Genomic DNA, 27272 nt, shown 5'->3' with positions numbered 1-27272 from the left:
CTGCTTTACAAAGTCATTGAGAAGGACAGCATGGAAGGACAGGACAGCCATGACAGATAATGGTGACTTTGTTTTAAACCTTCACTTGTCAGTTTTACAGTAGTTTCATCTACATGGAACTGTTCATAATACGCTTTACATTGTTTATTTGACACCATTGTGTGATAGAATAAAATCACACTTCATTTTTATTTCAATGGCTCTTTCATTCATAATCGCCTCAAGACGCTAGAAGAAGTATTATATGTGTCTAAAAATCTAACTCCTGACCACTACACTCTGTACTCTGTGATGTAAATCACATACTCCTGACCACTACACTCTGTACTCTGGGATGTAAATCACATACTCCTGACCACTGCACGTTGTTTGCAGGGCTGTATGAAGTAGTCTCCTGACCCCTGCACTCTGGGCCATTATTCATGGTGAACCAGAAACTGGATGACCTGTAAAGGCTTGTAAAGTGTCTCCTGTGAGAAATGTTTGGGCCCCAAAGATCCCCATCATGGCCCCGACACACACAATTCTTTTCACTCAATAAATTCTTTATTATAGTTTTACTTCTAACAAGATTGTAATCATAGAATCAGGAAATAACAAAGGAAGGAATCTGATTGGTCAGGGAGATCCCTTGTCTGGAATGTGGGGGCGGAGTCATTATTATTGGTGTACAATACAATACACAACGTGTTCCATTATTATAACAAAGTATTGTAGAAAAGATCCTAACATGTGACATGGCTGAATGAATGCTGGTCATATTAGTTCATCTATTCTCTAAGTGGGGTGGTATCTATTGGGCCAATCCCTTTTACAAACCACACATAATATCACCCTTCAAAGTGAAAACAGAAACGATTTGCACAATATCAAAGAGTAGAAATATTTTCCGGTGGATCCCCTCTACCCAGACCCCATATGTAGACATAGAACAACAAGCTGTGTTCCCTCTCGTGCCGCACTCCTCCAACCACCCAAACCCACACAGAAGCCAAGGGAAATAATGAGAGGAAAGTTCCCCCCTAATTTGGGGCGGAGTTCTCCTTCCCTCCTGTTGGGGGATGGGAGAAGGATGGACTGAAGACAGAGAGACGCTTCGGGGTCACCACTGTTCTGTAGAGCCTTGAAATGAAGGACATCAACTTCAGAAGTTCTTGTTGTCTGTGTAAAGTTCCCCGATAACGAGATCTGGGCTCTCCCGGCTTCTAGCTCTGTAACCCGCTATATCATTATCAGGAAACGCAACTCCGACACCCAAGAAGGGCTGAAGTTGTGTCCTTCATTTCCAGGATCTACTGACCACTCTGCACCCCGACATTTACTGCACTTCATCCATGTCTTTGGGGGCCTCTCATCTCCTTATGGACTGTTTCTTCCATGATGAAGATCAGCCATGGAGTATATCTGAGGTGTATATCAGGGTGTGCTTCTTCCCCACATGAGAGCTGGGATGTCCAGCAACATTCATCTAGAAGACATTTCCCGCACTCAAGGCACTAATACACCTCCAGGGTTGTGTGGGACCCCTGATGTATGGGAAGACAGGACTTCAGTGAGGAACATTTCCCTCACTCAGGACAGGAAAGTGGCTTCTCCCCATGTGAGATCTCTGATGTTTGGAAAGACTGGACTTTTGTGAAAAACATTTCCCGCACTCAGGACAGGAATACGGCTTCTCCCCTGTGTGACATCTCTGATGTGTGTGAAGACTAGACTTGTCTGAAAAACATTTCCCACACTCAGGACAGGAATACGGCTTCTCCCCTGTATGAGATCTCTGATGTGTGTGAAGACTAGACTTGTCTGAAAAACATTTCCCGCACTCAGGACAGGAATACGGCTTCTCCCCCGTGTGAGATCTCTGGTGTGTGTAAAGATTGGACTTATCTGAAAAACATTTTTCACACTCAGGACAAGAATACGGCTTCTCCCCCGTGTGAGATCTTTGATGTGTGTAAAGACTGGACTTCTGTGAAAAACATTTCCCACACACAGTACAGGAATATGGCTTCTCCCCTGTGTGAGATCTTTGATGTTTGTAAAGACTGGCCTTCTCTGAAAAACATTTCCCGCACTCAGGACAGGAATACGGCTTCTCCCCCGTGTGAGATCTCTGATGTGTGTAAAGACTGGACTTCTGTGAAAAACTTTTCCCACACTCAGGACAGGAATATGGCTTCTCCCCGTGTGAGATCTCTGATGTGTGTAAAGACTGGGCTTCTGTGAAAAACTTTTCCCGCACTCAGGACAGGAATATGGCTTCTCCCCTGTGTGAGATCTCTGATGTATGTAAAGATAAGATTTACGTGAAAAACATTTCCCACACACAGGACAGGAATATGGCTTCTCCCCCGTATGAGATCTTTTATGCACATTAACATGGTATGTAGAACAGAACCTCTTCCCGCACTCAGTACAGGAGAACCTCTTCTCTTTTGGAAGGCCGGCCCGGTCCCGCACAGTCTGATGTTCCTCAGGATACGAGGAATCCGATGGTCCATCTACACTGGGTGGTGCCGGATGGACATTGGAGGGAGCCGGGTTTTCTCCTGGGCTATACTGTGTGATGTCCTCATCTTCTACTTTCCAGTCTGGAGACAAAGTGAGACAATCCTCGGAGGTTTTCTTCATCTCCCGGCCATGGACTAAAATACAAAGAGGATTACTGACAGGAGCTGATTGGTTCCCCCACACCAGGACTCCGCCCACATCAAGCAGCTTGGTCTCTGAGGAGCTTACAATTCCACCCTCAAGGGAACTAGGAAATGGCTCCTCTGATCTCCTACCAGGTCATTTCTTTATTCATGGACCTTAGTCAGAGAGTGAAGAAACAACCAGAACTGTCTTTTATAGGAGGGACAGTGATGAGGGGATTATAGGACGAGGGTCCCCACCCCCTCTATCACTCATCGCCATCTTCCCAACACAAGAAGTACTGCACTTCCTTATTTAGTCCATGATTTAGTCATGAAAAACAGCGGGGCTGAGCCCCACCAGAGGTCAGAGAGTGAGGATGGGGGGAGAACAACCAAGATGAAGACTGGACTGATCCTGAAGACCACCATCATTGGGGTATTGACTCCTCCCTCATTATCACTTTCTGTTTAAGGGTCCAAAGTTGGAGGATGTTATCACATTATTATCACCATGTAAAAGTCTGTGCTCCAATCACATCATCCGATATAACATGTCCAGCTGGGAGGAAATGGGTGTAACAAAAGAGAATCCATATTGTGTATATATAGCAGTGGGGGGAGGAGGAGAGCAGAAGTCAGGAGTATGTAATGTACAACATAGAGTATATAGTGCAGGGGTCAGGAGTATGTAATGTACAACATAGAGTGTATAGTGCAGGGGTCAGGAGAATGTAATGTACAACATAGAGTATATAGTGCAGGGGTCAGGAGTATGTAATGTACAACATGGAGTATATAGTGCAGGGGTCAGGAGTATGTAATGTACAACATGGAGTATATAGTGCAGGGGTCAGGAGGATGTAATGTACAACATGGAGTATATAGTGCAGGGGTCAGGAGTATGTAATGTACAACACAGAGTATATAGTGCAGGGGTCAGGAGTATGTAATGTACAACACGGAGTATATAGTGCAGGGGTCAGGAGTATGTAATGTACAACACGGAGTATATAGTGCAGGGGTCAGGAGTATGTAATGTACAACATAGAGTATATAGTGCAGGGGTCAGGAGTATGTAATGTACAACATGGAGTATATAGTGCAGGGGTCAGGAGTATGTAATGTACAACATGGAGTATATAGTGCAGGGGTCAGGAGTATGTAATGTACAACATGGAGTATATAGTGCAGGGGTCAGGAGTATGTAATGTACAACATAGAGTATATAGTGCAGGGGTCAGGAGTATGTAATGTACAACATGGAGTATATAGTGCAGGGGTCAGGAGTATGTAATGTACAACATGGAGTATATAGTGCAGGGGTCAGGAGTATGTAATGTACAACATAGAATATATAGCGCAGGGGTCAGGAGTATGTTCATGACCCACCTGTGCTGATCTCTGTAGGAGTGTCCTCCTCTATAAATGTCCCCGTTATTCCATCCTCCTCCATAGACTGCTGATCATCCCTCACATACGCCTCTTCTTCTTCTGCTTTCACCTCAAATTCTATATCGATTGGATCTCCACTCTAAATCAAGGAAATGAGAGAAAATATCATCTGTAAAATGTAAGGTCTCATAAAACAATCAACACATCATCTTTACAAGTTCATGTTCTAAATTCTCCATCCCACCAACCTTGTAATGGTGAGGGATGGTGTGACCTTCTTCTGTGAAATCTCGGAAATACAGAGGACGGGGACATCTCTCTGGTGGGTTCCCATGACTGGATCCATCTGTAGGAAACACACACACTGACTGAATCCATTGTTTCTATGTGTTTATCAGATGATGGGGGATCTAGGTGGATCCTCCGTACTGCTCTCTCCTTTACAATAAAGTCTCCTCTTACCCGGTGATGTGAGGGGCGGCTGATTGTCCATCATGACGTCCTTGTAGAGATCCTTGTGTCCTTCTAAATACTCCCACTCCTCCATGGAGAAATAGACAGTGACACCCTGACACCTTATAGGAACCTGACACACACAATGATACAGTCACCATCCAGACACATCCCTTGTCTGTTACTGGAGAATGTCCCAGAATTCCCGGCACCGCTCACCTCTCCTGTCAGCAGCTCCATCATCTTTTTGGTGACTTCTAGAATCTTCTGCATGTTGTGTCTCTCAGGGTTTAGGGAGTCACATGGAGGCACTGTGATGGTCATATGATCACCTGACTTCAGAAGAGGAAATCTCTGTATTGAGGAACCAATAGGAATATCATGTTAGACTCCCAGAATCCTCCTCACCTCTCCGGTCAGGTCTGTGTTTTATTAATAGAGATGAGAGTGATGTCATGTGACCTCCCAGAATCCTCCTCACCTCTCCGGTCAGGTCTGTGTTTTTATTAATAGAGATAAGAGTGATGTCATGTGACCTCCCAGAATCCTCCTCACCTCTCTGGTCAGGTCTGTGTTTTATTAATAGAGATAAGTGATGTCATGTGACCTCCCAGAATCCACCTCACCTCTCTGGTCAGGTGGGTGTTTTAATATTAGAGATAAGAGTGATGTCATGTGACCTTCAAGAATCCTCCTCACCTCTCCAGTCAGGTCTGTGTTTTATTAATAGAGATGGGTGATGTCATGTGACCTCCCAGAATCCTCCTCACCTCTCCAGTCAGGTCTGTGTTTTATTAATAGAGATGAGTGATGTCATGTGACCTCCCAGAATCCTCCTCACCTCTCTGGTCAGGTCTGTGTTTTATTAATAGAGATAAGAGTGATGTCATGTGACCTCCCAGAATCCTCCTCACCTCTCCGGTCAGCAGGTAGATGATCTCCAGGGTGAGGTTTAGTATCTTCTCAGTCATGTGACTCCGGTCCTCCTCCATCCTCATTGGTGCCATCATGTGATCTATACAGGTCTCCTTGTAGACGGATAACTTTGGGAAATGAAAGTAAGAATGATTTGGATGGTATTGGTCACACAATAATAGGATGTGGATGTGAGGGGGGAATAGGAGGGTTGCTGGACATTTAGGAACTACTCCCCCCATGGGAAGATATTTAGTTGCGACTGTTTAATATTTCTTACATTTAGGAGGTCCTGGAACCCTCTTGACCTGCTGGATCAGAAATCCCCTTTTCTCTGTTGGGTTTGTTTGGTCTCTGAACTGGTTTTGATGAGTTTTAGATCTGCAGACAAGGAATGATAAATCTGATCCTTCCTATGACTTGTTTGCTCTGAGGCAGTGCTGTGAGGTCAATGTCGGCTCATCATGATGTCCAGGGAGGGGAACTTGATGACTTTTCCTGGCTAATCAGGATAATTCTGTCTCTTCCCTCCAATGACAGCCTAGTGTGGGTAGAAGGAGGACAGCAGGGGGGAGGGGTTTGGTTACCAAGTATACTGTAATATCCAGGACATTGTAGAGAGTGGTGGTGGGTTCCTGGGGCTCTGAATTCCAGCACCGGGCACTGCCAGAGCCTGTGTCATGGGAAGGTATTGGAGTGTCTCCTGAAGGTGTTCAGCACTGACCCCTGACTACCTTTTAGTCGATAATACACCAAAAGTCCTCCTCTAAGAAGAAGTGCCCACCAAGGGGGGAAAGATTGTCCTCCTTCATTCCACTTGGTATCTTGGAAAATAATATATGACCAGTGAGATGGTAAGAAGGTGAAGGTTGTCTTCCTTTCCTGGTAGGAGTTCCGTAAGAAGGTCTGGAAAGTAAGTGCAGGTAAGAGGACAGAGACCAAGAGCCCCCCTCCCTACCTCAGTGTCCCCCTGAGCCTGACAAACTTTTCTTTCCTCAGAGCCCTGCTCCCCGCCAATCCTTTCAAAGACCCAGATTCCTTCAGCTACTCTACCCCCTAAAAGCCTTTGAACTCCACTACTCTCTCAGGGGCCCCAATGTTTCCCATCCTCAGTAACCCCTGAGAGACCCCTCATCTCCTCTACTTCCCTCAGACCCCTCAGTATTTCCCTCCCTCTGACACCAATGATGGAACATATTCTTCATGGCCGGCTGGGGAATGTTTTCTTCCTCCTGAGCAGCAATGTAAGGGGCTCTATGCTCCATACTCCTGACCCCGGCACTCCATCATTGTGTTGGCTGCATAGTGTAATGATTGCCCATTGGCTGCCTGTGTAGTGTCATCATTGCCCTTTGTAGGCCATGTATGGTCAGGATGGTCCTTGTCTTGTCTATTTATTGTCAGTGCTGTTTGTTTAGAGGACCATATTACTAGAATTTATCTCCACAATGAGGAGAAAGTTCCGGCCCCGGAAGTGGGGGAATGTTCTGCCCCTGAAGGGGTTCATCTGGGTTCCCACACTATATATGTGTGTATCATCATCTGCTGGAGATAAAAGACGTCACAGTGACTATGGAGGAAGAGGACGGACATCACTATGGAGGAAGAGGACAGACGTGACTATGGAAGAAGAGGACGGACGTGACTATGGAGGAAGAGGACGGACGTGACTATGGAGGAAGAGGACGGACGTGACTATGGAGGAAGAGGACGGACGTGACTATGGAGGAAGAGGACGGACTGGACTATGGAGGAAGAGGACAGACATGACCATGGAGGAAGAGGATGGACGTGACTATGGAGGAAGAGGACGGACGTGACTATGGAGGAAGAGGACGGACGTGACTGTGGAGGAAGAGGATGGACGTGACTATGGAGGAAGAGGACGGACGTGACTATGGAGGAAGAGGATGGACATGATAGGGGATTACTGGGTGTAAATAGAACATAACATCTTATTACCTCCTCTGCTGCTACTTCCACCGTCTCCTCACCACTTCATATGGTATGGAACTTTATTCCAGATGACTTCCTGTCTGTGCCTGACATCACTTCCTGTCTGTGCCTGACATCACTTCCTGTCTGTGTTCTACAATAACTTCCTTTCTGGATAGAAGTGAGATCACCACCTTGTGGAGTTCAGAGGAACTGCAGCCCTGAGAAACATTAAAATATCCGTTTCTGTGGTTTCCATGAAAGATGAAAAATAACTAAAAAAAAACTGAGAAAAAATAAATCTATCTCTAATGCAACCAACTATTTATTTTCCAATATTTTTATTGAAATGTTTGAAGTTACAGAAAATGTAATAGACAAGTGTCATGTTATAAGGTATGAAATATCCCCAACAAACAGGCGGATGAATAAACAACAGACATCCCGCAGGGAAGCAGGAAATGTGTGCAATAATGACTGGAGACGTCACATAGAACATTCCCAGCATTAAGTCCACCTTGTACAGGGGAAGCAATAATAGGAGACATATGGATCACACAGAGCATTCATCATACACACCACACATAGTGCACAACACATACAACATGGAACTACACTAGCACCAGAACATGGGAAATAAAAGAGACAGCAGAAAGGAAGAAAAGAGGGTAACAGTAATGAGAGGAGAGGAGGAGAGGGGAGGGGGAGGAGGAGGAGAGGAGAGGGGAGGAGGAGGAGAGGAGAGGAGAGGGGAGGAGGAGGAGAGAGGAAGGGGGGGAGGAGGAGGAGAGGGGAGAGGAGGAGAGGAGAAGAGAGAGGAGAGGAGAGGGGAGGAGGAGGAGAGGGGAGGAGGAGGAGAGGAGAGGGGATGAGGAGGAGAGAGGAAGGGGGGGAGGAGGAGGAGGAGAGGGGAAAGGAGAAGAGAAGAGAGGAGAGGAGAAGAGAGAGGAGGAGGAGAGGGGAGGAGGAGGAGAGGAGAGGGGATGAGGAGGAGAGAGGAGGGGAGGGGAAGGGAGGAGGAGGAGAGGGGAGGGGAGAGGAGAAGAGAGGAGAGGAGAAGAGAGGAGAGCCAAATCAGGAAGTACTAGGGCACGGAGATGTATGGACTCCACGGATCCCACATTTTATCACATGTTGGTATTATGATGTAAAACACAGGTGAGTCTGTCGTTAATCAGGATCCAATCTCATTTGTTGTGAACATATTGAATCGGAATAATTGATCTCTTCTAATATTCAGCAATAGTGATTCTCGCTGCTAACAGCATAGAAGTAAGACACTTAACCCCTCGCCTACCGGGCACATATTCCCCCTTCCTGACCAGGACAATTTTCAGCTTTCAGCACTGTCGCACTTTAAATGACAATTGCGCGGTCATGCAATATTGTACCCATATGACATTTTTAACATTTTTTTCACACAAATAGAACTTTCTTTTGGTTATATTTACTCACCGCTGGTGGGGGGTTATTTTATGAGCTCTAAACAAAAAAAGAGCAAAAATGTGAAAAAAGTTTTCTTTGTTTCTATTATAATATTTTGCAAACAGGTAATTTTTATCCTTCACTAATGTGCGTTGATGAGGCTGCACTGATAGGAAGCACTGATGGGCACTGATATGCGGCACTGATGATACTGCGCTGATATGCAACAATGTTGGGCACTGATAGATGGCACTGATGGGTGGCACTGACTGGCAGCACTGCTGGGCACTGACTGATGACACTTCTGGGAGGCACTGGTGGGTGGCAATGGTGGGCACAGGTGGGTGGCACTGCTGGGCACTGAACGTCAGTGCCCTTATGATCAGTGCCAATCCCTCCTCTGAAAATTTAGTTATCGGCAGTACCTTCCTCACACTGTGACAGCGCGAGGAAAGTGTAGCCAATAACTAACAACTGCATTTCCCGGTGATCTGCTGTGTCATTGGACATGGCTGATCACGTGCTAAAAGGCCGCTGTGATTGGCCTTTTACCACATCACGTGACCAGCTTCGTCCATAGAATACAGCAATCATGGAGATTGCAGAGTGCGTGCTCCGGGGGCGAGTGGGAGGGCATCATATGATGCCCTCCCAGAACCGGCCGACTGAAGTAAAGCCGTCATTCAGCTATCTGCGATCAGCAAGTGGTTAAGGGTCTTTTTTGGTACTGTAAGTGGAAATTTATGGAAGAGGGTGGATTCCGGGGCCCTACCAACATTAACCCCCATCACCCTATAGATAAGGTTAAACATGCAGATCCAAAATCTAGTAACTATCAGACATTGCCACCAAACGTGGAACATAGAACCCATCTGGCTGCAACACTGAAAGCACATTGGTGAGGCAGAAGGATGCCTCCTCACCGTCTGAGTTGGGACCCGGTACCATCACAATAGTTTTATAGTTAGCTTCAATTCAGGTAGTAATGATGGAAACTTTAGATAATTCCAGGGCTATGTCTTGCCAATCAGATAGATCATAACTAACATTCAGGTCCCGTTCCCATTGAACCATATAGGGGAGTTACAGTTTGGATCAGCAAGAAGGATGTACACCACACAAATACGGCCTCTAGAGAGATTCTTATGCTGACAGGAAAGTTCAAAACTGGTAAGAATGGGCGCTCCATCTAGTAAAACAATTTTTGAGTAGATAAAAGTGGCAATTTGATTATATCTGAAAATTTATGTATAATATCTTCTATCGTTCCACACAAAATGAAGCACCTCTGCCTGTAGGAGCCGCAGCTCACGTCTCAGAATTGGTACCGGTAAGGTCCAAAAGAAGTATAATATTTGAGTTAAAAAGGTCATTTTAATAGAGCTGATCCTGCCAAACCAAGATATAGAGTAAGCAGGCCAACGATGAAGATCTTCCCGAAGTCATTTGAAAAGAGGGGGATAGTTCGCTCGGTATAATAGGATCTCAATTGAGGCCGTCAAATTAACCCCCAAATAGGGGAAGGAGTTGCTGAAAGTCATATAGAGTTTGAAGCCGTTACTCCATTGAAGAAGGTAACAAAACATTAAGGGCTATCGTTTTATGAGAATTTAGAGTCAGCCCAGAAAGTTCAGAGAAGTGACTCAAGAGAGACAATAGATTAAGTAAAGTGGCCAGAGGGGATGTAACATACATGAGAACATCATCAGCAAATAAAGTGCATTTATGTTTCTGATGACCACAGAGGACCCTGTGGATTCTGGCATGAAAGCAGATCGCCATAGCTAAGGGTTCAATTGCCAAAGCAAAAAGCAGTGGGGAGAGTGGGCAACCCTGTCTAGTGCCACATCGAATTTGGAACACAGGGGATCTGTAACTTCTAATGGACACTTGACCTGAGGGGGTGTTATATAATGACTTCAAAAGCACAAGAAACGCAGCACAAAATCCAAAAGCTCCCAAAACAGTAAACAAATATTCTCAAGTTAAGCTATCAAAAGCTTTATGGAGGTCCAAAGAAAGAATCAGCAATTCCCAAGAAAGAGGGGCATCCCAATTAGAGCGAACAGCAGAAATCAAAGCTACGGACCTTCAAATCTGATCTAACGTTTGGCAATCAGACCTGATTGGTCTTTGTGAACATACTTCGCCAAAAAGGAATTAAGACGCAGGGCCAAAAGTTTTGTCAATATTTTCAGGTCGCAATTTATTAGCAAAATAGGCCGATAATTAAGGATATCAGTCGCATCTTTATTAGGTTTAGGAATAACACTAATATCTGCTTTATTTTCATCTAAAGGAATCACCCGTCTTCTCTCAAGGAACTGAAGTAAAGAGCCATATGGGGGAGAAGATGGTCAGAGAAGGTTTTATAGTAAACATCTGGTAAACCGTCGGGGCCCGGGGACTTATGTGATGTTAGCATTTTAATAACTTTACCAAGTTCCTCACTAGTTATAGGTCATTCCATAAGTTCCCTGGGGGCGTGTCAGGATTCTAGGTATGACCAGAGGTGTGTGGACTGAGACAGGGAAATGCAGGCTTCAGATATGTTATAAACAATATAATTTATTAAGACTAACAATACAAAACGCAGTGCAAAACTGAACATAAACACAGTGCAAACAAACCAAACCAAACCACCCACAGATAACAATACATACAATGCAAGAGTCATCAGGCAGGCCGGGTCAGTAGCAAATGGGCAAACGGAGTACCAGGAACAGGCGGGAGAGTGGTCGGGGACACAAGCTGGGTTCAGTAACTCACGGGCAGCGTGGTGCAGAGGGTCAGGCAGAGAATGGTCAGGGTCACAAGCCAGGGATCAAACAGGAGAAGTCAGCAGAGGTCAGGATCAGGCAGGGTCGGCAACAAGTCAGACAGGGACAGGAACAGGAATACAGGATACAAGATACAGGGGCCCATGGAAGCACACACCAAGGCCTTGACTGTGAGTCTGGTCATTCCTTAAATACAACCCCTGCAATCAGCTTCAGGTGTTTGGCTGACTGCAGGGGTGAGTCTCTGATTGCTGAGAGCACCCGCTGGCCAGCCCTGGTACTGCAGCCCACAAGGCAGGTGAGTCACACCATTATTGGCAAGTCCATTCCTGACAGGGCGTCGGCAAGGGAAGAGAGCTGCAAGGGTCCTAAAAAATCTTGAAGCATGGAAGGCTCAGCAAACTGGGGTGGATTATATAAGGTAGAATAAAACGTATTAAATTCCTGAAGGATTTCTAAGGATCCTGTGAGATGTGACCTCCAGGAAGCCTAAGCTTAGGAAGCACCGAGTAAGTATGTTTAGGGGAAAGTTTAGAATCTGGTTTGTCTCGCCATGTGAAGAAGTTATGATTCCTCCATCATAGCTGCTTTTCCAGTTTTGTGGTGAGACAAAGATTAAGCTCCAAACGAGCCTGTTCTACCTTAAGTAACAAGTCCGGGGTTGTAGAAATTTTATGTTGGGCCAGTAAAGCCTCGTATTTCTTAGTTTTGGCAGAAATCAACTCTTCACGAGATCACTTTAGTTTAGAGACTTGTTGGATAAAAAAACCTCTGATAGAAGCTTTATGAGCTGCCCAGTTAATAGCCGGGGTCGTGTCTTCCGCTGTACTAATGGGAAAGTAAGAGTTCAAATGCTCCACCACTTCAAGGTGAGCTGACTCATTGCTAAGAAGGGACTCATTGCTAAGAAGGGACTCATTCAATCGCCAGTGTGACTTGGCCAGATTGGCAGTTAAATTGGAGATTGTTAGCATCACCGGGTCATGATCTGACCAGGGTGTTGATACAATTTTAGCCGAACACAACTTAGGCAGCAACTCCATAGGGAGAAAGATGTGGTCTATACGTGAATACCGGTTGTGAGCTCTAGAGAAATGAGAGTAGTCTCTAGAAGTAGGATTGGCCTCTCTCCATGCATCCACCAAATTATAGCGATATAAAAGTTGAGCAAATTTGCGACTTTGTTTCGGGGGGACACAAGTTTGGTCGCATGCGATTTATCAAGCCTTTGATCTAAAGCCAAATTCAAATCCCCCACTAAAATGACATCGCCTTCCAGTTCAAGAGCTAAAGATTGAAACAGGGATCGAAAAAAGGCTAATTGATTCACATTAGGGGTGTAGTAAATCAGGAAAGTCACTAAGTTTCCCCCCAAGTGACCTTTAACCAATAGATATCGCCCTTCCTTGTCTCGTATCACTTTAGATTCAGTAAAGGATAACCGCTGGGCCAAACAGAGCGCTACCCCTCGTTTTTTCCCAGATGCAATAGCAAAAAAGCACACAGAGAAATCTCTATGAATATAACGTGGTGTGAAAGAGTGAAAGAGGTTTCCTGCAGAGCAACTATATCAGCTCCCAGGAACTTATAACGAGAAAAAAACTTGATATGCTTAGAGGGGAATCCCGAACCTGCACACTATGGGAGAGTAAGGGAACAACAACACTATTAGGTCTTAAGGTGGACATAGAAAAATGCAAGACAGCGATGGGGAGACCCACACATCCCCCCATAGGGGAGATCAAGAATCCAAGACCAAATAAAATTCTCAAGATGACCCTCAATAAAAAACAATAAAAAAATAAGGAAAAAATAGGGGAGAGACAAAAGACCCAGAAAATGGCTATCGTCAGTTCAAGTGGTAAAACAACAATATGCAGCATAAAACAGTAAAACACCAAATAACCCAGACACAAGGTCAAGGACTGGAAGAGTCTCCACCAAAGCATAGCAGTGGGGGGAGTCTTCCAATTAGGAAGATCACATAGACGCTTCCCGGCACCATGGGGTCTGTAACAGACATGTATAAGAAATTTTCCTAACCCCCGAGAAATAGAATACCTGACATATATCCAATCTAGTCAGTAAACAGGTAAAAAGCAATACAATTAAAAAACAAAATATTCCTTTACCTGTGAAGAAAGAAAACTCACTTTTCTTAGGGGGATTCAACACATTTTTAGCTATGCGGTCACACAACCTTGGGGCTCTCCTATATACAAACTTTGGTTGGGTTGGTAAATATTTCGATAAATATAGTTAAAAATGTGGTGAATCCCCCTAAGAAAAGTGAGTTGTATGGATGTACAAGAACTAAAGGGATTAATCAGAAAATAACTAATTTTAAAGCAACAAGTACAAATAAAGGTGATTTAATGAGAGATTGTATTACATACAAGACAGAAGGGGGAGTTTATGTGCTGGAATGTAGCTGTGGGATGTTGCAGGCTCTACAGAATGAAGCAGGAATAGTAGTCATGGTTACCTAGATGCATATATGGGCTTTTCCCTGACGAAGCCACGTGGTTGGTGGTGTAACGCGTGGGGGCGGAGCCTAGTGACATAATTGCCAGCTTTTTACAGAGCGGGAGTTTTGAAATGCAAATCGCTATGTTACTGCTTCTATCATCTGAGAAGAATTCCGTTTTACATTATTATGGAAGGTGGTGCCTGTCATCTGCTGACATCTAGAGCATCGGAATTACCAGGCTTGGTTGACCTGTATTCATTCATAGGTCCATGGTAGGAGGAGAGCGGCCATCCATACGATTTTTGAGGTGGAGGAACATTGAGTTAAGGTGGATCACCGTGTTTTTCAAATAGACTTTATATATTCCGATCACATCGTAGTGATTCTTCACCATTCAAGCACTTTATTAGATTTTCACCTTTTAAGCACTTTATATGTATATTTATATTTCATATTTTGATTGAACTATCATGTTTGAATCTGTTCCCGTCTTTATATAATTTAACATAACATAATATAATACAATATAATAGAATACAGTATATCTCCTGACATTTAGGGGTCTATTGATAAAAACATTTGTCTAGCAATCCACTCAGTGACAAAGCATGTACATTCCTTCTGTGTGAATGGGAAACAATTTAAAATGATTTTTGACCTAAAATGGAAAATGTTGCATTTTGTTAGAATTTCTATGAGGAAGATCATATTTTCATCGTTTTCCATGGGAGTTTTTAAACCAAATAATAGACAAGGGTCATTTTCAGGTCTCAAGTCCCACAAGGGACAAACTTCTCCCCAACTGAAGTATTTAGTTCTGTGTATAGAGAAGGAATGGAAGCCGGGACCCCTCAGTGCAGGAACAAGGGGGGGGGGTGATTACAAACACCAAATAATCCCGTGGTGGTCCCCACATCCTCTAGTCTAGCTGAGATATCATTGTTCTGCCAACAAGAAGGATGAACAAGATGAAGAGACGCGGTATATGGAAGTATTCTCTACGTTTCTGCAGACACAGGGACCATTATTCCATTATTCCAAGCTGAGGGATTCTGTGAGAGCTTGGGAATAAACATCACAATGGAAGAAACATATATTCATTGACTTAAACCCAAAAACCCACAATTATAGTGAAAAAATCAAGACCCAAAGAGATTACCCAAAAATAAAAAATATAAAATATATATAAAAGAACAAAAATAAAATAAAGTTCCAATATGCAAAGAGTCCAAATAATGTGTCCAAACAAAGATCAATTTCTTGATAGGAAGACGCTTCCTACTCCACAGAAGAAGATGCAAATCAATCACAGGTGCTCTTCAAATACCTCAAAAAACAAAATCTCAACATAGTATATTACCTTTTAAATCCCAGAACTAAAGTGCCACACGTGTATCATGCAAAAAAACACTCCAGTGTCACAGCACTCATGTGAAAAGAAAATTAATAAATATCACTGCAAACTATATATAAAGTGCATAATTACCCTAAAACAAACAGATTCCAGCTTGTAATCCACCACATATGTACAGAGTGTCCTTAGATTGGTATCCTCTTGTTCCTCAGGACCTCACAAACAGACCAGGAATCAGTATGTGAATTATAATCATATATAAAATGTATTGTAGCCACTTACATATAAAAACGATAAGATCAGCAAGACAGCATCAAATTCCTCATGCCCAGTATACGATCCCCTTTCCGTGTGTAGAGGGTCTCCCGATCACCAGGTAATTCCCCCTTGCTACTCCTATCCAGCACTATCACTTTGTAGCTCTGGGGGATACCTGAAGTGCACCGTTACTCTCCAGACCTCCAACACACAGGGATTCCAGAATCCAAAATGGCTGCCGCAGCACTTCTGGGAACGTCACGTGCCCTGGACGCGTTTCGTCTCTTCCGGACTTTGTCAACAAGGATCTGTGGGTTTTTGGGTTTAAGTCAATGAATATATGTTTTATTAGTACTTCAGGGGAAGGATATTGATATGACTTTAAGGGATTTCTGAGGATTTTATATATATACGTGTGCTGATTTATATTTATTCTATCACAATGGAAGAGTTTCTGTCCTCCAATGTAATGAGGACAAGAGAAGTCCCACATCATGGATTATACACTGTGTCACAGATAAAGCACACACCCACAATGACTAGCTAACCAAGGCATGGTCAGCCCGTGACTTGGGGTAAAGAGGGAATGAGGACTTTGAGCATATAAGACTGGTGAGGATACCCTTTCACAGCCCGCACTACCTCTGGCCAACACTAGAGGGAGACTCTACGCCAGCTGGCTGACCACACACAGGCAGATACAAATCTTATATACAATCTGGTGCACACGAAGGGTTGAGGAGCAGTCTAGCAATTGGCACACCCTTCTAGGAATCCTCCAGCTATCCAACAAGCTAGAACCCCGGTGTTAATCACTCTTCCACTGTCCACACACCCCCCACACCAGACACACAACAAACGATAGCTTCCCACCAACCAACAGTTTGTCCACAGACTCGTCTGCTGGTCCACTACACACACACAGAGCTCTCCGTCTGGCAGATCTGCTATGTTACAATCTGCAGACAATCTGCCAACACACAGTGCAATTGCATACAGATTGGCAATGAACTTAGACCGAGCACATAGACTCTACAATACAACAATCTCTCCGGAGATATGAGCCCGAGCTTAGTGCACAGAAGTAACTTATTCATTTTATGATGTAATATCCCAAAAGTGGGTAATGCATTAAATATGTACAAAGAAAAAAAAAGTTGCAGAAAATACAAAAATGCACACAATTGGCTATTCACAATAAAATAAAAGGGAATAAAACCAGAAATAGAACTTTTACCAAGATTTATCCTGTGACTGGAGCAAGTCAGAGAAAATCTGTGATTCACCAGTCACATGGAACCGGCTCCATACAAATCACCCCGTCCATTTCTCAGGGTCCTCAATTTATTAAAATATGGATGTGGGCTGCACATTAGCCCTTGGCCAATCAACCCTGGGGGGTGTTCCTGTAGCAGCCCACAGGATGTTCTGGGTTCTGAAGTGCCCAGAGCTGAATGGGCCAGGAATGGTTTGGATCACTTGGTCAGGGATAGAATTTCCAACACCAGTGTGTTAGTCTGAACAGAACAGAACCAATCGCTGTTCAGCTGTCTCAATTAGGCACCATAGAACCGTTTTGTGTTTCTCTGGGATTCCACAGGGGCTACAAATACAGTTTTACATGCAGATGTAGCCTACAGTGTATCCAAACAGAAAGAAGTATTTTCATCCCTCTGCAACAAATATTTTAGCTTTTATGAGAGATGAAATAAATTCCTTTGATTTGTGGATATAAATCAAAGCTGACAAACACTTCAGAGCCTTCTCAAGGTCTCCTGCTGACTCTTGTAGCCGAAATGACTAGGATTCTTCTTCTAGGTTCAAGAAAGTGGCAAACTCTGGCTACATAGGTGACAATATTTTATTGACATCTAGGTGTCACCTCCAGCCTAGAAGATGCTCTGTCCTTTCAGATGCTAATTGAGAACATATGTAATCTGACTGATTACTGAATACTGATCTGTAATAACATGGAATTAATCTAGATCTACAATTACATATTTCTACTGATCACATCTCAGCTACCCAACTCTTAAATTTATGTTACGCACTGCTCCAAAAAATGAAAGGAAGACTTTGAAAACCCATCATATCTCAATGGGGACAAATTTGCTGCTGGATCTCTATACTGATATGGACTGGATAATGTGTTAGGAATGTAAGGATGCCCCATCATTTGATGGAAATGAAAATTATTGACCTACAGAGGACTAAAAACAAAAACACCCCAAAAATCAAGAAAAAAATGATACAGCAGGCGAATCCATTTTACCGAAATGTAATTGCAGCAACTCAGAATGGTCCTCAGTAGTTTGTATGGCCCCCAGGTGCTTGTATGCATGCCTGACAATGTTGGGCCATGCTCCTAATGAGATGGAAGATGGTGTCCTGGGGGATTTTCTCCCAGATCTGGACCAGGGCATCACAGTGCTCCTGGACAGTCTGAGGTGCAACAGGGTGGCATCGGATGGACTGAAACATCACATCCCAGAGGTGTTCTATTGGATTTAGGTCAGGCCAGCATGGGGGCCATTCAGTGGTATTAATTCCTTCATCCTCCAGAAACTTCCTGTACACTTTTGCCACATGAGGCTGGGCATTGTCATGCACCATGAGGAACCCAGGACCCACTGCACCAGGAGGAACCCAGGACTCACTGCACCAGTGTAGGGTCTGACAATGGGTCCAATGATTTCATCCCGTTACCTAATGGCAGTCAGGGTGCCATTGTCTAGCCTGTAGAGGTCTGTGCATCCCTCCATGGATATGCCTCCTCAGACCATCACTGACCCACCACCAAAACGGTCATGCTAAATGATGTTACAGGCAGCAGAATGTTCTCCAGAACCTTTCATGTCTGTCACATGTGCTCAGGGGGAACCTGCTCTCATCTGTGAAAAGCACAAGGTGCCAGTGGTGGATCTGCCAATTCTAATGTTCAATGGCAAATTCCAATGGAGCTCTATGGTGCCAGGCAGTGAGCACAGGGCCCACTAGAGGATGTCAGGCCCTCAGGCCACTATCATAAAGTCTGTTTCTGATTGTTTGATCAGAGACATACACACCAGTGGCCTACTGGAGGTCATTTTGTCAGGCTCTGGCAGTGCTCATCCTGTTCCTCCTTGCACAAAGGAGCAGATACAGTTCTGCTGGTGGGTTAAGAAACTTCTTTGGCCATGTCCAGCTCTCTTAGAGTAACTGCCTGTCTCCTGGAATCTCCTCTGTGCTCTCTTCTCCTAGAATCTCCTCCGTGCTCTCTTCTCCTAGAATCTCCTCCGTGCTCTCTTCTCCTGGAATCACCTCCGTGCTCTCGTCTCCTGGAATCTCCTCTGTGCTCTCGTCTCCTGGAATCTCCTCCGTGCTCTCGTCTCCTGGAATCTCCTCCATGCTCTTGAGATTGTGCTGGGAGACACAGCAAACCTTCTGGCAATGGCACGTATTGATGTGCCATCCTGGAGGAGTTGGACTGCCTGTGCAACCTCTGTAGGGTCCAGGTATGACCTCATGCTACCAGTAGTGACACTGACCCTAGCCAAATGCAAAACTAGTGAAGAACAGTCAGAAAAGATGAGTAGGGAAAAAAATGTCAGTGGCCTCCACCTGTAAATTCCTGTTTTGAAGGTTGTCTCATTGTTGCCCATCTAGAGCACCTGTTGTTAATTTCATTAACACCAAAGCAGCTGAAACTGATGAACAGCCCCCTCTGCGACTTACCTGACCAGATCCATATCCCAGGAGTTTAATTGGCTTGATGCTAGACTCGGATTAAGTCTCCCTTTCATTTTTTGAGCCGTGTATTATGAATGCTAACTCTACAAAGCTGCAGATCTGTGAGAGTTCTTTTCTGGATTCTTCTGTTTATAGATTACCGAGACCTTTACAGTAAAATGTGCATTTCCTCATGTAATGTTCTATTTGTGTGTTTTGTTTTTTATGTTGGTTGGACTGGATGGATTGGTGTCTTTTTTCCATCCAGATGAACTCTGTAACTATGTAACAAGGTGACTCCAGTAACACTGCTGAGACTCATTTCGTTTTTGGTGAAAAGGTACAAAAAGAAACCTCCATTTCCATATATTTCAGATTATACGAAAAGACGTGATGGGGATAAAATACCAGATTGTCTCATAAGAATGTAGGAAGTATATTATGGTATGTTTGCTGATTTGTATTCCCATGATATATATTTAGTGTGTTGGAGTTTATCGGTATTGTTAGGAATATTGTATGCATGCTACCAAAGCCGTAATCAATTAGTAGATCAGTATACAAATTATTCTTTTTATTATCTCTCCTCTGTGTGTACAACTATTATTCTAATTGCTTTATGTAATCCAACCTCCTGATAGTTACAATTCTCCATTTAATCACTGTTACACCAAAACGTAATCATTATAAATGAGGAATAATATCTACTCTCCAAGGCATTCTATAGATTTCACAAGGGCCAATTTTGTTATAGTGAAATATTCATTTTTCCCGATCACAGATTAGTTACTTCTGTCCCCAGATAAACTCAGACCAGACAATTCTTATCCAAGGATGACACCCAGTGGCCATGGGAGGTAATGCTTGAGTAAACATGGGTTAGAGAATCAGATTCCCCAATCACAGAGAAGGTTCCGTCTTCTGGACCAGGTTTATTCAGATTTGATGAGTCTATTAGTCATAACTAGATAAAACCGGCAGGAAAACTCACAGAGGGAGGATCATCTACACAGCCATCTGGAAGGTAGACATCATCTCACACTCAGATCATCTAAAGACACTTATCAACTGAAGAAGAGACGCCATTTTGTAGAAGCTCAAATCCACCCATTAATCAGCAGCCATCTTTGAGTCTGATCATCAGTTCTCTAAAAGATGACCTGATACTTGGAGGGTAATTATATATTTTCTGTTGATTTTGCTTGTTTAGACTAGTAAGTCAATTGCCACATTCCTTTGTGTAACCTAATAACTCTCCCCATGATAACATCACTTCAAGTTAAGTCATTTATAAAAATGTTCCTGTTCTTAGGCCATACTGGTGGACTATTCTGCATAGTTTATTCCTTCTGCAGGAGACAGATTATTGTCCGTTTTCATTGGTTATGTTGTTTACAGGGAGACTGATTATCAAATTTAATTCACTCTATTTTAGAGCTTTTACAGAAACATCTTAGTGTCAGTGTAAATCACAATCTGACTATTATTTATGGTGTTTGTAAGTGACGTATGTAAACAAATATTGATTTTCATACTCTGCAGTCTATACCCACACAGATCTTGTTTGAGTTCTTAAAGAAGTTTTCAGATTAATTAAGTCAAATTATTTTTGTAAATCATTTTTTGTATTGGAGACACTGTGATTTGATTGATTTATCTGACTAAATCAATTGTTCGGGTGTTCCCTGACAATTTGGACACTAGATGGTGCTAATTGCTAGGATACTTAGCGCCATCTAAAAACCAATTGAGGTATTTTTGGTTAAAATCAATGGATGGTTTAATTCTGTGGTTTTATGTAATTTATGTCTTCAATGTCTACTGTACTTGAAAATGTATGAGTGTGATCTCAGGTATTTGTATGAAACCACCCCTGACACAGTAAACTAAGGGGTCTATGTGAAAAATATGTTGGGGGAGTGTGGCAAGCATGTGTCCAGCCGTGACAAATTCTGGCTGTATTTTAATAGTCAGTGACTTCCTATAATCATCAGCTCCCTCTAGCGGCCATAATAATGTATTACTTCCAAAATGCCTCAATCAGGAAAAACAGTTCAATACCACATTATGGCCACTAGATGGAGCCAATGATCATAGGAAATCACTGTATGAAAAGACCAACATGGGACATGGCTGAATGAATGCTGGTCATATTAGTTCATCTATTGGGGTGGTATCTATTGGGCCAATCCCTTTTACAAACCACACATAATATCGCCCTTCAAAGTGAAAACAGAAACAATTTGCACAAAATCAAAGAGTAAAAATATTTTCCGGTGGATCCCCTCTACCCAGACCCCATATGTAGACATAGAACAACAAGCTGTGTTCCCTCCAACCACCCAAACCCACACAGAAGCAAAGGGAAATAATGAGAGGAAAGTTCCCGCCTAGTTTGGGGCGGAGTTCTCCTTCCCTCCTGTTGGGGGATGGGAGAAGGATGGACTTAAGACAGAGAGACACTTCGGGGTCACCACTGTTCTGTAGAGCCTTGAAATGAAGGACATCAACTTCAGAAGTTCTTGTTGTCTGTGTAAAGTTCCCCGATAACGAGATCTGGGCTCTCCCAGCTTCTAGCTCTGTAACCCGCTATATCATTATCAGGAAACGCAACTCCGACACCCAAGAAGGGCTGAAGTTGTGTCCTTCATTTCCAGGATCTACTGACCACTCTGTACCCCGACATTTACTGCACTTCATCCATATCTTTGGGGACCTCTGATCTCCTTATCAACTGTTTCTGCCATGATGAAGATCAGCTATGGAGTATATCTGAGGTGTATATCAGGGTGTGCTTCTTCCCCACATCAGAGCTGGGATGTCCAGCAACATTCATCTAGAAGACATTTCCCGCACTCAAGGCACTAATACACCTCCAGGGTTGTGTGGGACCCCTGGTGTATGGGAAGACAGGACTTCAGTGAGGAACATTTCCCTCACTCAGGACAGGAAAGCAGTTTCTCCCGTGTGATACCTTTGATGTTTGGAAAGACTGTACTTCTCTGAGAAACATTTCACACACTCAGGATAGAAATACGGCTTCTCCCCGTGTGGCATCTCTGATGTGCAATAAGATTGGACTTGTCTGAAAAACATTTCCCGCACTCAGGACAGGAATATGGCTTCTCCCCTGTGTGAGATCTCTGGTGGGTGTAAAGATGGGACTTCTGTGAAAAACATTTCCGGCACTCAGGACAGGAATACGGTTTCTCCCCCGTGTGAGATCTCTGATGTGCAATAAGATTGGACTTGTCTGAAAAACATTTCCCGCACTCAGGACAGGAATATGGCTTCTCCCCTGTGTGAGATCTCTGGTGGGTGTAAAGATTGGACTTCCGTGAAAAACATTTCCCGCACTCAGGACAGGAATACGGCTTTTCCCCCGTGTGAGATCTCTGATGTATGTAAAGATCGAACTTCCGTGAAAAACATTTCCCACACTCAGGACAAGAATAGAGCTTCTCCCCCGTGTGAGATGTCTGATGTGTGTAAAGATTAGACTTCTGTGAAAAATATTTCCCGCACTCAGGACAGGAATATGACTTCTCCCCCGTATGAGATCTCTGATGTGTGTAAAGAGTGGACTTCTCTGAAAAACATTTCCCGCACTCAGGACAGGAATATGGCTTCTCCCCTGTGTGAGATCTCTGGTGTGTGTAAAGATGGGACTTCCGTGAAAAACATTTCCGGCACTCGGGACAGGAATACGGTTTCTCCCCCGTGTGAGATCTCAGATGTGTGTAAAGAACGGACTTCCGTGAAAAACATTTCCCGCACTCAGGACAGGAATACGGCTTTTCCCCCGTGTGAGATCTCTGATGTGTGTAAAGATTGGACTTCCGTGAAAAACATTTCCCGCACTCAGGACAGGAATACGGCTTTTCCCCCGTGTGAGATCTCTGATGTATGTAAAGATCGGACTTCCATGAAAAACATTTCCCGCACTCAGGACAGGAGAAGTTCTTCCCTGTTGGAAGGCCAGCCCAATCCCGCACAGTCTGAGGTTCCTCAGGATACGAAGAATCCGATGGTCTATCTACACTGGGTGGTGCCGGATGGACATTGGAGGGAGCCGAGTTTTCTCCTGGACTATACTGTGTGATGTCCTCATCTTCTACTTTCCAGTCTGGAGACAAAGTGAGACAATCCTCGGAGGTTTTCCTCATCTCCCGGCCATGGACTAAAATACAAAGACAAAGAGGATTACTAGACAGGAGCTGATTGGTTCCCCCAAACCAGGACTCCACCCCCATCAGGCAGGATGGGGAACATAGCTCAGGAAAGTGTCCAGGGGATTACAGGCTGATATCACCCAGTCCCCGCCCTACTCTGGACCAATCAGTGAGCAGTATGGGTGGAGGAATGGATTTAGTGTTCATGACCCACCTGTGCTGATCTCTGTAGGAGTGTCCTCCTCTATAAATATCCCCGTTATTCCATCTTCCTCCATAGACTGCTGATCATCCCTCACATACGCCTCTTCTTCTTCTGCTTGAACCTCAAATTCTATATCGATTGGATCTCCACTCTAAATCAAGGAAATGAGAGAAAATATAATCTGTAAAATATAAGGTCACATAAAATATCCACACATCATCTCCACAAGTCCATGTTCTAGATTCTCCATCCCACCAACCTTGTAATGGTGAGGGATGGTGTGACCTTCCTGTGTGGAATCCCGGGAATACAGAGGACGGGGACATCTCTCTGGTGGGTTCCCATGACTGGATCCATCTGTAGGAAACACACACACTGACTGAATCCATTGTTTCTATGTGTTTATCAGATGATGGGGGATCTAGGTGGATCCTCCGTACTGCTCTCTCCTTTACAATAAAGTCTCCTCTTACCCGGTGATGTGAGGGGCGGCTGATTGTCCATCATGACGTCCTTGTAGAGATCCTTGTGTCCTTCTAAATACTCCCACTCCTCCATGGAGAAATAGACAGTGACACCCTGACACCTTATAGGAACCTGACACACACAATGATACAGTCACCATCCAGACACATCCCTTGTCTGTTACTGGAGAATGTCCCAGAATTCCCGGCACCGCTCACCTCTCCTGTCAGCAGCTCCATCATCTTCTTGGTGACTTCTAGAATCTTCTGCATGTTGTGTCTCTCAGGGTTTAGGGAGTCATATGGAGGCACTGTGATGGTCATATGATCACCTGACTTCAATCTCTGTATTGAGGAACCAATAGGAATATCATGTTAGAATCCCAGAATCCTCCTCACCTCTCCGGTCAGGTCTGTGTTTTATTAATAGAGATGAGAGTGATGTCATGTGACCTCCCAGAATCCTCCTCACCTCTCCGGTCAGCAGGTAGATGATCTCCAGGGTGAGGTTTAGTATCTTCTCAGTCATGTGACTCCGGTCCTCCTCCATCCTCATTGGTGCCATCATGTGATCTATACAGGTCTCCTTGTAGACGGATAACTTTGGGAAATGAAAGTAAGAATGATTATTATTTATTTATTTATTACATGGAGTTTATATAGCGCCAAAGGGTTTGCTCAGCGCTGTACAATAGGGGGGACAATACATGGCGCAGTACAACAAAAACAGACAGCGTACGAGGGGTAAGAGGGCCCTACTCTTTCAAGCTTACAATCTAGGAGGGAGGGGGTAATGGTACAGTAGGAAGTGGCTGAGGGGGATGAAGTGGTGGGAGGAATGAGGGAGAATGGCCGTTAGGTGGGGTAGGCTTCCCTGAAGAGATGGGTTTTGAGGGAGCGCCTGAATGTGGGGAGGGAAGGCGACAGTCGGATGGATTGGGGCAGTGAGTTCCAGAGGATAGGGGAGGACCTGGAGAAGTCCTGCAGTCGTGTATGGGAGGAGGAGACCAGGGAGCAGGATAGAAGGAGGTCCTGTGAGGAGCTAAGCGTACGGGTAGGGTGGTACTTGGGGATCAGGTTGGTGAGGTAGTCAGGGGCAGTGTTATGAACGGCTTTGTAGGTCAGGATTAGAAGGTTAAATTTGATGCGTTGGGCAATCGGGAGCCAGTGGAGGGAGAGGCAGAGGGGGGTGGCAGAGGTGGAGCGGGTGGTGAGGTGGATGAGTCTGGCTGCTGAGTTCAGGATGGTCTGGAGCGGGGAGAGCCTGCACTTGGGTAGGCCGGTGAGGAGGGAGTTGCAGTAGTCAAGGCGTGAGATGATGAGGGAGTGTACAAGAAGTTTGGTGGTGTCTGGGGTGAGGAAGGTACGTATCTTGGCAATATTGCGGAGATGGAGCCTGCATGTGTTTGCAAGTGATTTGACATGAGGGAGGAAGGAGAGGTTCGAGTCAAGAATGACGCCAAGGACTTTGGCTTGCGGGGCGGGAATGATAGTGGTGTTGGTGGTGGTGATGGATAGATGGATAGGCTGGGGGGGGGGGGTGTGGGCAGGGGGAAAGATGAGGAGTTTGGTTTTGGAGAGGTTGAGCTTGAGGAAATGTAGCGACATCCAGTCTGAGATGTCGTCGTTTAGGAGGTGAGTGATGCGGGCGGAGATAGTGGGGGTGAGGTGGGGGGTGGAGAGGTAGATTTGGGTGTCGTCAGCATAGAGGTGATAATTGAAGCCATGGGAGTGTATGAGTGTGCCCAGGGAGGAGGTGTAGATGGAGAAGAGAAGGGGTCCAAGGACAGAGCCTTGGGGGACCCCAACAGAGAGGGGGAGGGAGGGGGAGGTGGTACCATTGTAGGTGACGCTGAAGGAGCGTCGGGATAGGATGAGAACCAGGAGAGAGCGGTATCTCTGATGCCAAGGGAGAGTAGTTTATTAAGGAGGAGGGGGTGGTCGACTGTGTCGAAGGCCGCAGAGAGGTCCAGGAGAAGGAGGACAGAGTAGTCGCCCTTGGCTTTGGCGTTTAGTAGGTCGTTAGTGATTTTGAGGAGGGCAGTTTCGGTGGAGTGTAGGGGACGGAAGCCGGACTGTAATGGGTCAAGGAGGTTATTGTCAATAAGGTGGGCGCTTAGGCGATCGTAGACTATGCGCTCAAGGAGCTAGGAGGTGAGTGGCAGCAGGGAGATGGGTCTGAGGTTGTTGGGGTCCGCGGGATCCAGGGAGGGCTTTTTGAGGAAGGGGGTGATATGTGCGTGCTTTAGGTGGGAGGGGAATGCACCAGTAGAGAGGGAGAGATTGAAGATGTGGTTAAGGGAGCGGATGAGGGAAGAGCGGGGTGACCGGAGGAGTTGAGAGGGGATAGGGTCCAGGGGGCAGGTAGTGAGGCGGGCTTCTGAGAGGACCTTGACGACTTCCTCAGTAGTGACAGGGCTGAGGGAGTGCAGTGCAGGGGGGGTTACGGTGGGCGGGGCCTTGGGAGAGGTGGAGGGCAGTGCGGTTGTGAGGGCAGAGGAGGGGGGAGAAGAAGGGGTGATGGGGGTGGGGAGGCTAGGTGGGGAGGTATATTGCGAGTTGACAATGTCCTTATGGATAGCATCAATCTTGTTACAGAAATGGGTGGCAATCTCGTGGGCGGTGAGTGAGGTACTGAGTGGAGGAGGGGGGAGAGAGCAGGGAGTTGAAGGTGGAGAAGAGTCAGCGAGGGCAGGTGGAGAGGGTGTTGATTAGGTTAACAAAGTAGGCCTGCTTGGCGGCGTGGAGGGAGGAGGTGTAAGTGAAGAAGGCAGATTTGTAGAGGGAGAATGCGTGAGGGGGCCTGGTTTTGCGCCATAGTCTCTCCAGTGCGCGACTGCGACGTTTCAGGCGTTTAGTGCTGTCATTCTGCCATGGTTGGAGCGGTCTGGGTTTGATGATGCGTGTGGTTAGGGGTGCCAGAGAGTCTAGGGCAGCTGACAGTGAGTCGTTGTACAAGGTGGTGGCTATGTCAGGACATGACAGTGGGAGGATGCTGTCGTGTAGGCAGTCGGCGGCTGAGTGGAGGGGGGCCGGGTTCAGGTTGCGGAGATTGCGGCTGGTGATGGTTTGGCGTTTTTTTGGGGGGGTTGGGGGAAGGGGAGA

General features: G+C 45.1%; 1 protein-coding gene across 1 annotated transcript in view; it reads right to left on the bottom strand.

Annotated features, from left to right (window-relative positions):
• The window catches only part of LOC149461916 (uncharacterized), a 99633-nt gene extending 76131 nt beyond the window's left edge, over window positions 1-23502 (bottom strand). The window contains exons 1-2 of the mRNA XM_089677748.1: window positions 22347-23502; window positions 1568-2221 (exon numbers count right to left, since the gene is read on the bottom strand). Of these exons, the coding sequence (XP_089533874.1) occupies window positions 1568-2221; window positions 22347-23492 (1800 nt within the window). The 5' untranslated portion in view covers window positions 23493-23502. The remainder of the gene's footprint in view (window positions 1-1567; window positions 2222-22346) is intronic.
• Between the last annotated feature and the right edge of the window lie 3770 nt (window positions 23503-27272).

Source organism: Staurois parvus, unplaced genomic scaffold (assembly GCF_062004578.1).
Source record: "Staurois parvus isolate SC_StPar_1 unplaced genomic scaffold, SC_StPar_1.0 ptg000191l, whole genome shotgun sequence".
Lineage (NCBI taxonomy): Eukaryota > Metazoa > Chordata > Amphibia > Anura > Ranidae > Staurois > Staurois parvus.
This window is presented reverse-complemented; position numbering and strand designations above follow the sequence as displayed.